At 31.2% G+C, this 16,086-nt stretch overlaps 1 protein-coding gene across 2 annotated transcripts in view; it reads left to right on the forward strand.

Moving 5' to 3' along the window:
- The window catches only part of LOC128022028 (filamin-B), a 78,224-nt gene that overhangs the window by 45,584 nt on the left and 16,554 nt on the right, over positions 1-16,086 (forward strand). Inside the window, exons 21-33 of one of the 2 annotated variants that reach the window (XM_052609231.1) lie at positions 149-322; positions 1,279-1,441; positions 2,413-2,573; positions 3,184-3,351; positions 4,671-4,794; positions 4,873-5,026; positions 6,357-6,546; positions 6,635-6,882; positions 8,334-8,414; positions 9,830-9,932; positions 11,743-11,883; positions 14,426-14,554; positions 14,646-14,819. In XM_052609231.1, coding sequence (XP_052465191.1) covers positions 149-322; positions 1,279-1,441; positions 2,413-2,573; positions 3,184-3,351; positions 4,671-4,794; positions 4,873-5,026; positions 6,357-6,546; positions 6,635-6,882; positions 8,334-8,414; positions 9,830-9,932; positions 11,743-11,883; positions 14,426-14,554; positions 14,646-14,819 — 2,010 coding nt within the window. The remainder of the gene's footprint in view (positions 1-148; positions 323-1,278; positions 1,442-2,412; positions 2,574-3,183; positions 3,352-4,670; positions 4,795-4,872; positions 5,027-6,356; positions 6,547-6,634; positions 6,883-8,333; positions 8,415-9,829; positions 9,933-11,742; positions 11,884-14,425; positions 14,555-14,645; positions 14,820-16,086) is intronic. The other variant, XM_052609233.1, reaches the window with a different exon arrangement.

Here is a 16,086-nt window from a genome sequence, read left to right on the forward strand (position 1 = left end):
AATGGAGAAGCTTCTGTCTTTGTAATATAATCCTTCAGTGCAAGATGGCCCTAAAAACAATTTTGCTGAAAGATGATTTTAATTCAAAGGCAATGAGGAGATGCATTGTTCAATGAGTCCGTGTGCGCTCTTCTTCTCTGCTCTCCAGGGGTTTTCAGGGAGGCCACGACTGACTTCACCGTGGATGCACGAGCTTTGACCAAAGTTGGTGGGAAACACATTAAAGCTCATGTGAAGAACCCGTCAGGTGCTGCTACAGACTGTGTTATTAGTGACAACGGTGACGGGACTTACATCGTGGAATACACTCCGTTCGAGAATGGTACAGTTCACAACATCTACTTAAATGACCTGAACAGTCTCATCATTCATTCATTCAGTACTGGCATACTGCAGAGAATTTACTTCAGATATTTATTTATTGATAACTCAAGACCAATTGGATGTTCTGGACAGTTTGTTTTTTTTTTTTATAATACAATTGGACGGCCTGGATAATCCATTGAATTGTTTGTTTGTTTGTTTATCTATTTTTAATCCAAGGTCCAATTGGATGGCCTGAGTATCATGCTTATTTAATAATATGCTTATTTATTTACTCTTATACATATATAAAATACATAAAATAAAATAATGTATCAATTAATCAATTATATTAATCAATTAAAAAAATTATAATAAATAAATTAAAGTAAATATATATATATATATTTATTTATTTATTTATTTTAATAATAATATATATTTATATATATTTATTTATTTTAATTTATTTATTATAATTTTTTTCCATCTACCCATCCATCCAGTTGACCTCCTAGACAATCCGATGTTATTTATTAATGTATTAATTCATTGATTAATTGATCCAAGTTGGATGTCATGGCCAACAATTGTATCCCATTTTCTTCAGAATTGGCTGTTTCTTCCCAACAAACACCGGTTTACGTTACATTCATGCTCTTGGCAGACGTTTTTATCCAACAACGAACTAAATGTAATGCAAGCAACATGTTTTATCAGTGCATGCATTCCCACAGTTTGTGTAACAGTGCTGTTTGAGCTACAGGAACAGGTTTCATCTTGTACTTGTTTATTTTGAAGCACAGCAATAAAGCCCGCCAGACAACACTGATAATAAAGCAGGATTTATGAGGTGACAGACTCGTTCTCAGCTGCAGCACAGCAGTGTCTGATTAAAGCAAGACGCTTAGGAAAAACCATTGTTTTTAGTTTTTAGAAGCTGAGTGCTGATTGTCTTCTGTCTGCTTGCTGCAGGAGTCCACAGTGTGGAGGTTCTGTACGATGAGACTCTGGTTCCAAAGAGCCCGTTCCAGGTCGGGGTGGGCGAGGGCTGTGACCCCTCACGTGTGCAGGCCAAGGGCCCGGGTCTGGAAGAAGCACTGACCAACAAACCCAACCAGTTCTCCATCGTCACCAGGTGAAAGAGCTTCAAAAAAATCATGCATTTGTCATTTAATTGAACTATTACATTTACCTGCACTACCGTTCAAAAGTTTGGGCTTAGTATTTTAATTGTGAAGGATGCAACATATTAATTAAGTGACAATAAAGACATTTATAGTGTTGCAAAATGTAAAAACATAAAGTAAACTTTTGCATTTTCTATTTATCAGATAATTGAATGTATCACGATTTCCACAAAAATATGAAGCAGCACAACTGTTATCAACATTGATAATAATCAGAAATGTTTCTTGAGTAAATCAGTATATAAAAATGATTTCTGAAGATCATGTGACACTGAACACTGGAGGAACGATGCTGAAAAACAGCTGTGCATCACAGAAATAAATTATAGAATATATATTCAAATAGAAAACAGTGATTTTAAATATATGGTATTATATGTAACTAAAACTAAAGCATTTTAATAACTTGAAATAAAATTAACTTTGACTGAAATAAAAATTAGTTTTAACTTAGTTTATTTTAGTTAAATTAAATGGATATGTTAAATATTTCCTGTAACTGAAATATAATAGGTAAACTAAAATAAAAATGAATAAAAGTACATATAAAGTAAAAAAAAAAAAAAAAAAAAATTCCGAACAATTTACTTAATTTACAAATAAAATAAAAAATAATACTATTAATGATACTTAAATTACACTTGTAATATTTTATATTAAATTGTAATTTAAATATTTTTTAGATATTTTTTAATAATATTTTTAATATTTTTATTTTGAAATATAGTTACTGCTTTCACTTTATTTTTTATCTAATAAATGAACGTTAGAAAAAAAAGTAAAAAAAGTAAAAAAAAAAAAAAAATCTTACCAACTTCAGACTTCTGAATAGTAGTTTAAATCTTGTTCTGTATATAATCACAAACATGCTATAATGACAATCTGATATTGTCTAAGCACCCGTCTTTGATCCGTACAGAGGAGCTGGTGTCGGTGGTTTGGGAATAACTATAGAAGGTCCATCCGAGTCCAAAATGTCCTGCAAAGATAACAAAGATGGCAGCTGTAGTGTTGAGTACACCCCGTATGTGCCTGGACTGTATGACGTCAACATCACGTACGGAGGACAGCACATTTCCGGTACGTGACCTGCCTCTTTCTTTCTATCCCCTGTGCACCACTTAAAGTCCAGACCTGAAGGAAGCATAAACCGGAGCTTTGAGAGATGCAACTTGACATGTTTTTAACCAGAGTCCCAGTTTCCCCCGCAAATGAGTTTTCATGAGTATTACACCCGGGAAACGAGATCTGGCGCGTCTGAGAAGAGCAGGAGCTGGACGTTACGAGCTGGCGTTTCACTGAAAACATTCGCCGTGCCAAGACCACATAGTGCGAGTCTCCCACACGGATGCCTCTTCCAGATCGTTTAAATCAAGTCTATAGAAGTTACAAGAGCTATATTTTAGAGGACTTGTTGAGTTATCAGATTACAAGCTTGTGGAAACAAACTCTCTTAGTATACGCAGTGAATCAATGCATTGTGGCAGTCTGTTTCTGCAAACGACAATATATAAAAACCTTGCTTTAGTTGTCATTACTGCCTTGTTGTTACTTATCATTTAACTTCTCACCCGTTTCTGTGTAAATCTTTTTTATCTTATTCTAGCTCTATTTGAGTTGCATGAGCATGCATGGAGACGCACTAGTCAATGTCTGAACCGGAAAGTGTTTATTCTTGTTTGCGTTGTAGGAAGCCCGTTTAAAGTGCCGGTGAAGGATGTTGTTGACTCCAGGAAGGTGAAGATCTCTGGGCCTGGTGTCGGGTCTGGAGTGAGAGCTAATATCCCACAATCCTTCACTGTAGACTGCAGTAAAGCTGGTGTTGCTCCTCTCTCTGTGGCTGTGACTGGACCTAAAGGTACAAACACGCATTAAATCACACCGCCTTTTTTCTTTTAGTTGGGCTTTTTTATTTATTTAACTTTTCTTTTTTTCTGAATTAAGTACTGCCATACTCCAGAGCATTTAGGTAAACATGCTATTTATTCATGTATTTATCTTGTCCTAAATTAAACACCAGCTTACTGCACAGTATATATGTAGAAACTATTAATTTTCAAGGCTTTGTTTTTGAGTTTCATATTGTTCTGCATTAAAAAATGCAATTTATGTAAACACTACATTGTTTTTGTTCAAAATTAAATGCTAGCATACTGCACAGAATATATGTAAACACTTTATTTATTAATTATTTGGTTAAAATATTTATTTTAAATATGTATTTATTGTCTTTGCTCTTAAATACTATCATACTAGACTGTATACACTTACAATTATTTATGTATTTATATATTTATTTTTATTTAATTAATAGTATTCTTTGCTTTGTTCTGAATTAAATACTATCTTACTGCACAGTATATATATGTAGACACTATACATTTTTAATGCTTTTTTAGTTTTATTTTGTTCTGAATTAAAAAGTGCAATATACAGTATGTAAACACTTGAATGTTTATTTTATTTTATTTTTTCAGAATTAAATGCTAGCATACTGCACATTATCTATGTTAACACTTTATTCAATAATAATAACTATTTATTTGGCTTAAATATTTATTTAAAATATTTATTTACAGTATGCTTACACACATATATATTTATGTCTTTATTTTAATTTATTTAATTCATTTTGTTTTGCTTTGTTCTGAATTAAATACTAGCTTACTGCACAGTATATATATGTAAAAAAACTAATCATTTTTTATATTTTTTTTAGTTTTATTTTGTTCTGCATTAAAAAGTGCAATATATGTTAACACTTTAATTTGTATTTTATTTTGTTCTGAATTAAATGCTAGCATACTGCACATATTTAATATACACACTTTATTTAATAGTCATAATAACTATTTATTTGGTTTAAATGTTTATTTAAAATATTTATTTACAGTACGCTTACACACACATATATTTATGTATTTATTTATATATTTTTTTTAATTTATAGCTTTGTTCTGAATTAAATACTAGCTTGCTGCACAGTATATTCTTAAATGTGATTGATTTTTATTTATTTATTATTTTCCAACTTCATGCAACACATGTTTCTAACTGAAGTGTGCTGTCGAATCATTCTCACTTTAATGCATGTTTAGTTTTCTGTGATCGTAGCAGTTGTCACTTTGTAAATAAGGCAGACTGATCATATATCTGGGCTGTTGTTGTTGTTTGCAGGTAGAGCCGAATCAGCTGAAGTCACAGACAATGGTGACGGCACACACACAGTGTCCTACACGCCGTCGGTCGAGGGCTCGTACTCCGTCGCGGTCAAATACGCAGACGAGGAAGTTCCACACAGGTACCGGTGTCAGATTCACTCAGGCTGTGAGTGCTAGCGTTCACTAGATCAAACCAATCCTGCAAATGTGTCTTTCAGTCCGTTCAAGCTGCGTGTTCAGCCCACTCATGATGCCAGTAAGGTGCGTGCCAGCGGCCCCGGGCTCACCACCGGCCTCCCGGCCAGCGTCCCGGTCGAGTTCACCATCGACGCCAGAGACGCCGGCGAGGGCCAGCTGTCAGTGCAGATCACTGTGAGTCCTGACGTCTCCCGTCTCAGCTTCCTCTTCAAGCAGTGGAGTCTCGTTTATCTCTTGAGGTCGATTTGAATGTTTTCAGTCAGCCAACAGACTGTGAAATCACACTTCGATTTAGTTTCTGACTGACGATGGAAAAGATGAATAAGGATCTGAGATTAACACATAGTAGCATATTGCAAAAGATGTCTTTCATGCATCGTCCTCTTGTTATTTAATCTTTTGAGTAACTGCTCCGGTGAACTATTCTATTATTCTGCAATTATTATTATTTTTGATTGGTGGTTGTAATTCTATGTGTTATATTATGTTATGTTATGTTATGTTGTGTTATGTTATTTATTATATTATATTATTTATTATATTATATTATATTATATTATATTATATTATATTATATTATATTATATTATATTATATTATATTATATTATATTATTGGTAGTATTTTAAAGTTATTGTATATTTTTATGCAATATTCTATTATACAATTTATATTACATTATTAGTAACATGATTTAGAATTGTTAGTATTTTAAAATTATATTTTAATTTGTTATAGAGTGTATTTGTATAAAAATTAAAATTTTAAATTATATACATTCTATAATTAAATTTTTTTTTTTTTTGTATTTTTAATATTGTAATAATACAGTATATTTTTATAAAAATTTTATAATTAATTAAAATTATAATTATTATATACTTAAAAATACTGTATGATATTAACTTAATAATACATTCTATAATTTAAAAATTATATTGAATTATTAGTATTATTAGTATTTTTTATATTGTAATAATTTATTATACAGTATATTTTTATAAAAATGTATAATTATTTAAAATTATAATTATTATATACTTAAAAATACTGTATAATATCAACTTAATATATATATATATATATATATATATATATATATATAAATATATAAATGTGTATATATATATATATATATATATTTATATTTATTTATTTATTTATTTATTTATTTATTTATTTATTTATTTATTTTTAAATGTAGTATGTAATAATATATTATGAAGTATTTTTTAATATATGAGTTTCAAACTCCTTAAATATATTGACTGAGACCGAAGCAGCAGGCCAGCGGTGAGATAAATGGACATCTGATAAAAGCCAAACTGCAGCTGGAAATCTAGAGGGACTCCTCCGTCCTATTTCTCACTGATAAAGCTCCTCTCGTTGTCATTTATAATATTTCTAAACTGCTCCTCGGTTCATCTGAGGACCTCCACATCTCTCTGTCTCTGTTCCCGGAGGATGGAGGGTCTCATCTCATTTGGTTTTTCATGTGTTTCAGGACCAGGATGGGAAACCCAAGAAAGCCAACATTCAGGACAACCGCGATGGAACCTACAAAGTGTCTTACGTGCCGGATAAAGCCGGCCGTTATACTATCGTGATCAAGTACGGCGGAGACGAGATCCCGACTTCTCCTTACAGAGTGAGAGCGACCGCTTCAGGAGACGCCAGCAAGTGTTCAGTCACAGGTAATACGTGACTTTTTGTATGATTCAAACTCCAAAAACAGGCCTTTAGTAGATGTTCACCCGTGCATTGGGATCTGTGTGTCCTCAGGACCCGGCGTTGGGCCGACCATCGGCATCGGAGAGGAGGTCGGCTTCGTGGTGAACACTAAAGGAGCGGGGAAGGGCAAGGTCTCCTGCACCATCCTCACTCCAGACGGCACTGAAGTACAAGCAGAAGTCATCGAGAATGAAGACGGGACTTTTGACATCTTCTACACAGCTCCTAAACCCGGGACGTATGTGATTTATGTGCGCTTTGGAGGGGAGAACATCCCCAAGAGCCCCTTCAAAGTCACGGTGAGAAGCAAGCGCTGATAACATTAGCTCGTAACGAGAAACATATTGAGTTTCTGGTTTTTTTATAGATTAGACTTCAGGTTTTTAAGGCGCTGGAATAGATACAGGAAGGTTCAGTGCGTTTTTGTCATCATATCCTCATCTGGAGTTCATTGTTTAGCTCGTATTCTTGCATTAAGATGTAGTTTCTTTGCATTATCAAGACAAATGATCGCACTCCTTTCAGTAATGTTTTGTCGTCTCGTGATGTTAAAGTAAGGTTTTGATTAAGACCCGAAACATGCACGCAAACGCTCCAAGCAATGCAAGCTCGATTTAATGCATTAAATTCATAACACAATTAAAAACATCATGCATCTCAGAGAGCGGCACGATAAATGGATGATATGGCTGCGATTTAATTAAATACATGCAACGTTATAGGTATTTGAATTTAAAAGTTAAAAGTTGACTGTAAAATGTAGTTTTCTTTAACACTTTATTTTATTTTACAGTAAAATGTATTACAATAGTAATATTCCTTATTTTGTTTAATAGTTATATTATTAATAATGATAATAATAAAATGTTATTAGTAATATTAGTAAATAATATCCCAAAATTTATATTAGTATCATTAGTTGTAATAAAACTATGAAACAATAAGAAATATTACTAGTGTAATTTAATATAATATCTAAACTTTAAATCGGATATATTGTTTATATCTGTATTATTATTACTATTGTTTTTTTTTCAGTTGCTGCACAGTTTGGCATTAAATGCTTGTATTATATATCAATATGATTATTGAATATTATTAGTATTATTAATAATAAAATTAGTAAATTAAACTATTTCTAGAATAAAATATTATTAGTATAATATATTTTACTGTAAAGTAAAAAACAAATATTTAAGATTTTTTTAACAGTACAATTTAAAAATAAAAATATAAATTTAGTGCATAGCTGCATTAATTATTATTATTATTATTATTATTATTTTTATTATTTATAATATATTTTTTTAATTGATGCACAGTTTGACCCAAAAGATTTTAATTATATGTCAATGAGTATTGAATATGTATTATTATTATTATTTTTATTAATATTATTATTATAATTACATATATATTATCACACAGTTCTAGACTAAATATTTTTCCTTCCTTTCTTTTTTTATCACAATTACAGTTTTTAACTGAAACGTTGCATTAGATTTTTATTTTTTAGGGTTAGGGTTTTTATATTTATTTGTTTGCATTAGACGTCTGTGTAAACTGCTTGACTTGGTTACAGTAATACTGTACAGTTAACCCTTCTGTAGCTTCAGTATCTGTCTGCTGGAGTTCTGTAACCACAACTCATTTCCAACAGGATTGGCCCAATCTGCCGGGTGCATCTGTGTATGTCTCTTTGTGTTCCTCATGCATCTGAAACTTCATGTCCAAACCTATCATTTCCCAGGCTACAGATGAAGTTCCCATGATGCAGCAGCAGTCAGTCCAGCAGCAAAAGGCAGCAGCAGGCGTCGGCTTCCAGCCCTGGGTACAAAGACACACGTCTCACCCCGTCACCCTTCGCTCTCTTTCAGCTTTTGCACTGAACTCCAGCTTCCAGCCGGTCACCTCCCTGTCCTGATGTCTGTCCTTTGTTTAACAGGGTTTCTGTTCAGTTCCTCCTGGTCTTTGTCCACTCTAGCATTGTTTTTGTTGAACACGCTCTGGTGCGTTGCACTGATGACAGAAGCAGAGGGAAACTCTACGCTCGTCTAGTTGTGTTTGGAGCAGACACCAGTTTTAAATTGGTCATTATTAAGACATTAACCTCAGTCTGTGCAGAACTCTCCCGCCCTGATGTGGTTTTGTTCATAAAATGTAACATTTCCAAAACCACAAAGCAGATCTTTGAAACGCTTGAGACTCTCGGCTTTAAAAATATACACTACTGTTCACAAACATTTGAGAAATTAATACTCGGATTCCACAACGATGCATAAGTGCATGTAAAGGCATTTATAATGTTGCAAGAGATTTCTATTTCAAATCAATCCTGTTCTTTTGAACTTTATATTCATCAAAGAAACCTGAACGATAAAATGTATCACCATATCCACGAACATTCTACATCCATAATAAGAAATGTTTCCAGATCGGCATATTAAAATGATTTCTGAAGATCGCGTGACACTGAAGACTGATGCTTAAAATACAACTTTGATCACAGAAATAAATTACATCTTACAATATTTTCAAGTAGAAAACATTAATTTTAAATTCTAATAATATTAACATTTTTATTCTGTTTTTGCTGTATTTTTCATCAAATAAATGCAGTAGATGAGACTTCCTCCGAAAGCAGAAATCTCAAATCTTTGAGCAGTAGTATACATAAAACAGCACAATTTATTGATCTTTAGCTATTTTTGGGATTGTTGTCCGTATTATTCATAATTTAGGATGCATTTAGTCATTCTTGGGTTGCCTTTTTAGCTAAGGACACTCAGAAGACACTGAAATGAAGCGTGTTAGAGAGCATTATAGTGTTTGTCTAGTTAGTCTGCTGGCTAGGTTTTGATTGGCTGCTGATAGATAGAGTCTCATGGTAGTGATGACATCATTCCCTCCAGGTGAAATAGGGTAAAAGAGAAAGTGTTGTTTATCTGATGTCTCGACATGTTTCTTCTATGCACACTATCATTCTTCTTCTTTCTCAGAAGTTTCCCATGGTTTGGGGGATTTCTCTCCTCTCTCTTCCAGGCCGCTTTGCGTTGTCAGGTGTTCTCCCAGCGTTTGGTGTCTAACACACGTTTGTCTTCTGCTGTGGCTGAATCTCGGGGCTGTATGTCTGTGGCTCTCAGAATGGATCACACAGATTGACTGACCGTGGAAATGTTCGACAGGCCGCTGTAACGGATGTGTTTGTAGCGTCCGCTCTCATTTACTCAGATTTCTGCCTCGCAGGTCACAGAGGGGGGGTATAATCCTGCCAACAGCGTGAACGGGACGGGGTACAGGCCTTTCGACATGGTGATCCCCTTCACCTTTAGGAAGGGGGAAATCACAGGTGAGAGACTGCAGAAGACACCTGGAGCAAGAAAACTCTTAGTGACTGTGTTCAGTTTGAAACTGATTTGGTCAAATCAAAAAAAACAAAAAAAAACATTTAATTGGTCATATTTGACCCCAAAATAAAAAAGAAAATCAAAGATCATTATTATTATTATTTATATATATATATTTATATATTTTCATGTAACTATAAACCTACTTTCTCCAAAATTCTCATTAATGTAATGCAAAATACACCTCAAAAATGTATATTACAACTTTTGTTTATTTATTTGTTTATTAACACAAAAAAACTGCAATGAAGCATGAAACTATTTTTAAACATCCATCCATCCATCCATCTATCCATCGTTCTTTCATTCTATCATTCTATCTATCTATCTATCTATCTATCTATCTATCTATCTATCTATCTATCTATCTATCTATCTATCTATCTATCCGTCTATCCATCGTTCTATTGTTCTATCTATCTATCTATCTATCTATCCATCCGTCTATCCATCGTTCTATTGTTCTATCTATCTATCTATCTATCCGTCTATCCATCGTTCTATTGTTCTATCTATCTATCTATCTATCTATCTATCCGTCTATCCATCGTTCTATTGTTCTATCTATCTATCTATCTATCTATCCATCCGTCTATCCATCCATCCATCCATCCATCCATCCTACCATCCATCGTTCTATCGTTCTATCTATCTATCTATCTATCTATCTATCTATCTATCTATCTATCTATCTATCTATCTATCTATCTATCCATCATCCATCCATCCATCCATCCATCGTTCTATCTATCCATCCATCCATCCATCCATCCATCCATCCATCCATCCATCCATCTATCTATCTATCTATCTATCTATCTATCTATCTATCTATCTATCTATCTATCTATCTATCCATCCATCCATCCATCTATCCATCCATCGTTCTATCCATCCATCCATCCATCTATCTATCCATCCGTCTATCCATCCATCCATCCATCCATCCATCCATCCATCGTTCTATCGTTCTATCTATCTATCTATCTATCTGTCTGTCTATCTATCTATCTATCTATCCATCCATCCATCCATCCATCCATCCATCTATCCATCGTTCTATCATTCTATCTATCGTTCATTTATTACTTTGTTCTATCTATCTATCTATCTATCTATCTATCTATCTATCTATCCATCCATCCATCCATCCATCCATCCATCCATCCATCCATCCATCCATCGTTCTATCTATCTATCTATCTATCCATCCATCCATCCATCTATCTATCCATCCGTCTATCCATCCATCCATCCATCCATCCATCGTTCTATCGTTCTATCTATCTATCTATCTATCTATCTATCTATCTATCTATCCATCCATCCATCCATCCATCCATCCATCTATCCATCGTTCTATCATTCTATCTATCGTTCATTTATTACTTTGTTCTATCTATCTATCTATCTATCTATCTATCTATCTATCTATCTATCCATTCATCCATCATTCTATCGTTCTATCTATCGTTCATTTATTACTTTGTTCTATCCATCCATCCATCCATCTATCTATCTGTCGTTCTATCTATTTTTCGTTTATTAATTTGTTCTATCTATCTATCCAATCCATCCATCTATCCATCGTTCTATCGTTCTATCTATCGTTCATTTATTACTGAATCTTATCTACTAGACATGTTATATTTTGTGACATTGATAAGGCGCTTCACACTAGAAGTGTTGACCTGTATATCAGAGATGATATTTGTTCAGAAACCAGTCTAATCTCTCAGTGTTTGTCTTCAGGTGAGGTTCAGATGCCGTCCGGTAAAACCGCTCGACCGGAGATCATGGACAACAAAGACGGGACAGTCACCGTGAAGTACGCGCCCACAGAGGCTGGACTCCATGAAATGCACATTAAATACGACGGGACACACATCCCAGGTCAGACACCAGACACCATCTGTTCATTATACAACAACATAAACTGCTGTCTCTTATTATTAGTAGTATTTTTATTTCTATTAATGCTAATATAAACTGGTACCTTAGCAAAAACGTATAAATATAATTTAATATAGATTTTATTAATTATTATATTTCACCCCAAATCAAAGGAGAGAAAAAAAGGAATTGTTTAAAAATTATAATTTAAAATATTTTAAAAGTATCACTGTCTGGCACATTGCAAACAAATCTTGATAGGCCTAATTTCTTTTTTTTTTTTTTATATATATATTTACTATATTTACTTTATGAAACAACAAACTTTTTTTAAAAGTAAATACAATTATTTTTAAACTTACATAAGCTTTATAACTTTCTGGTGGTATATCACAGTAAAATTAAATCCATTTAAATTATTCTAAAAGTATGACTTGTGGTATTATATCAGAATGCAAAAAAAATCTTAATTGGAATAAAAGGGGGAAATTGTGTCTATTTTTAGGAAATAAATATAAATTTCATTCAATGTTCTATTATTTGTTTTTTTGGCAGTTTATGAAATATTTAAATTTATTCAAAAGCATAATTTAAATTATTAAAAAAATTTAATTTTCTGGTAATATAATACACTGCAAAAAAGGCTTCCTTTCTTTTCTTTTTTGTTAGAAAATAAATATACATTTTCATTAAAATTTCTTTTTTTTTTGCGGTTTATGCATTATTTCACACAAAAACAGAATCTCATAATTATAATAATAAGAGTTTCTTAGTCTGATTTTGCTGCAATTTTCCATATTATGAAAGCATATGGTGACCTTTTGTTGCACAGAAAAGAGCTCGGACATTCTGCTAAACATCTCATTTTGTGCTTAAGATAGAAAGTCATATGGGTTCAGAAAGACACGACTTTCATTTCTCAGTGAACTAACCCTTTAATACTAGCTTCTGGAACAAAGGTGCATAAGTGTGCGTGAGAGTGAGCCGTACAGTCTGTGTGATGAATGAATGTGCTGTCAGGATTTTCGGTTCAGTCCCAGAGCTGCACGGAAGCGTTTGGGTGAAGGTTGAGGAGGCTTCACCTTTCAGTAGATTTGGGCTGATTTATTTAGCGTGGTGAAAGATCTCATGGTGACTTCAGCCGTGAGGAATCTGTGAGGAGCTCTTGTGTTGCTGCAGATCCTCATGTAGGTGCTTGTTTTAAGGCTGCCATCAGAAACCTCAGTCAATATCACATGATTGTGAGAGTCGAGCCTCATCCCATGGGGTCATTTCTCCACATAAGGCAGGAAGAATGCGTTATAGAGTTGTTAGGAGTGCCTACATGTCCACATGACGTCATCCAGATTCTGATTAAACAGATTTTTTTGCATTATTTTTCTATATTTTTATTTTATATTTTATTTATTTATTTATTTATTTGTGTAGTTTTTCTTCATTTTATTTTGTTTTATCAATTTATTATAATAATAATAATGTTATTATTTTTTTTGTAGAAATCGTTATTTTATTTTGTTTTATTAATTTATTATTATTATTATTATTTGTAAATTTTTCTGTTGGTTCCTCATAATAAATTATAAATATATACGTAATAATAATACAATTTATTATAAAATATTATATAATTATATACAACAATATTGCCCATTTTTCAATTAAATATTTTTATTAGTTTTTTTTATTTGCAAATAAGCAACAAAACATATATATTTGCAACCAAACTAACAAAACAGACAAAGACAGATTGTTTTGCTTGATTTTTCAATATTTTTATTTTATATTTTATTTATTTATTTATTTATTTGTGTAGTTTTTCTTCATTTTATTTTGTTTTATCAATTTATAATAATAATAATAATAATAAATAACTTTTTTGTTGGTTTGTCATAATAAATAATAAATATATAAGTAATAATAATATATTTTATTATAAAAAATAATATACTTATATACAAAAATATTACCCATTATTTAAAAAAAAATTTAAATCAAGTAAATATTTTTATTAGGTTTTCTTATTTGCAAATAAGCAGCAAAACATATATATTTGCAACCTATAAACAAACAACACAGACAAAGACATACAAAATGAAGGCAAATTTGTAATATATTAATATAATTAATATATTAATATAATATTCTCTGTTAACCTCTCAAAAAAATCTCTAGGTAATATTTCATCCAAAAATGAAGAAAGAAAAAAATACTTATATAAAAATTGTTATTATTTAAATTATTTTAAAAGGATATTGTATGTTCCTGTCAATCAAAGGCCAAATGAAATTTTTCCAATATTTACATTTAAAAAAAAAAAAAGTTCACACATATGCTGTTTTATTTTTTCAGTGAAGTTCACACATATGCTGTTAACTTAAAGGGAAAAAATTAGATTTCACATATAAACGTATATGGCATTTCATTATAAAAACACCTCTGAGAATAATCTCTACTTCTCCAAACACTGATATTCAGCACCTGCTTCGCCTCATTATAAAGTTTCCATTCAGTTGTTTGTCTGTCTGTGTTGTTTTCGTATCAGAGAGTCCTCTGCAGTTCTACGTCAACAGCTCCAGCAGTGCTAATGTGTCAGCGTACGGCCCGGGACTGGTTTTTGGGACCGCCAATAAAACTGCAGTGTTCACCATCTACACCGAAGACGCGTCTGATGGTGTGTATGAACACTTCATACATGCACAGGCCATATACAGTAAACAACATTTCTCTGAAAACTCTGTTGGATGTTTTGTGTTTTGCATCAGGCGGCCTTGATTTGGCCATTGAAGGTCCGTCCAAGGCTGAGATCAACTGTGTGGACAATAAAGACGGCACTTGCACTGTTTCCTACTTGCCCACGCTTCCTGGAGATTACAATATACTCGTCAGATACAATGACAAACACATCGCAGGAAGCCCCTTCACCGCCAGGATCACAGGTGAAGGGTTAAAAAAATAATGACTTTCACAGCAATTAAAGCAGCCGCAAGATCAATGGGAACATTTTGGAAAAACTTACTTCATTAACATATAATATAAATTATGTACCGACCTATTGAAGTACTAAAATCCATTTATGAAATCCTTTATAAAATACTGACAACCACTAAAAAAAGGCACAGCTCGAGTAGAGAAAGACACCTGATGAATCAAAGAAAAAAAAAAAAAAAAAAAAAAAAATCATATATAGAAGATAAACAAATACAAAACACCAGCATAGTAACACACGTAAATATTAATTCATTAATAATGGCTATAGTTTTTATATATTTCATTTATTTATATTTATTATTAATAATAATAATAAATAACAATAATAATATTTATTTTTGTTGTTGTTGTTATTATTTTATTGGTTCTTTTATTTACTATTATTAATGATAATAGCTATTTATTTATTTTTCATTAATTCGATAAACTGTTATAATGATATTAATAAAGTTCTTTATACTAATTGTTAATTTTATATATAGTTTTTTAATGTTTATTATTATTATGTTAATTAACAGTTAATTAATAATTAATCACTGATAATAATAATAAAAATAATATTTATTTTCTAAATTAACCTTTAATTTGTTCGATAAACTATTATCATTTTATGTATATATTTATTTAATAATTATTTATTTAATTTAATAATAATAATAATAGCTATTATTTAGTTAGTTATTTTCTTATTATTTAATAATAGTTTATTAATGATAAAAGATTAATGATGATGATAATTAGAATAAAAATAATATTTTATTGATTAATCTTTCCTTCATTTGATAACTATTATCATTTTATGTATATATTTATTTAATAATTATTTATTTAATTTAATAATAATAATAATAATAATAGCTATTGTTATTTAGCTATTTTTTTCTTATTATTTAATAATAGTTAATTAATGATAAATTATTAATGATGATGATAATAATTATAATAAAAATAAGCTACTTTATTGATTAATCTTTCCTTAATTCGATAACTATTATCATTTTATAAATATAGCTTGGACAATCTGCTATTAAATAATATAATATAATATAATATAATATAATATAATATAATATAATATAATATAATTATTCATTTTATTTATAATAATAATAATAATAATAATAGCTATTGTTATTTATTTTGTAAAATGTATTCACTTATTATTATTGTCATCATCATCTTTACAGAATTCTTAAATACATAGAAGATACACAA

This window comes from Carassius gibelio, chromosome A11, assembly GCF_023724105.1.
Source record: "Carassius gibelio isolate Cgi1373 ecotype wild population from Czech Republic chromosome A11, carGib1.2-hapl.c, whole genome shotgun sequence".
Lineage (NCBI taxonomy): Eukaryota > Metazoa > Chordata > Actinopteri > Cypriniformes > Cyprinidae > Carassius > Carassius gibelio.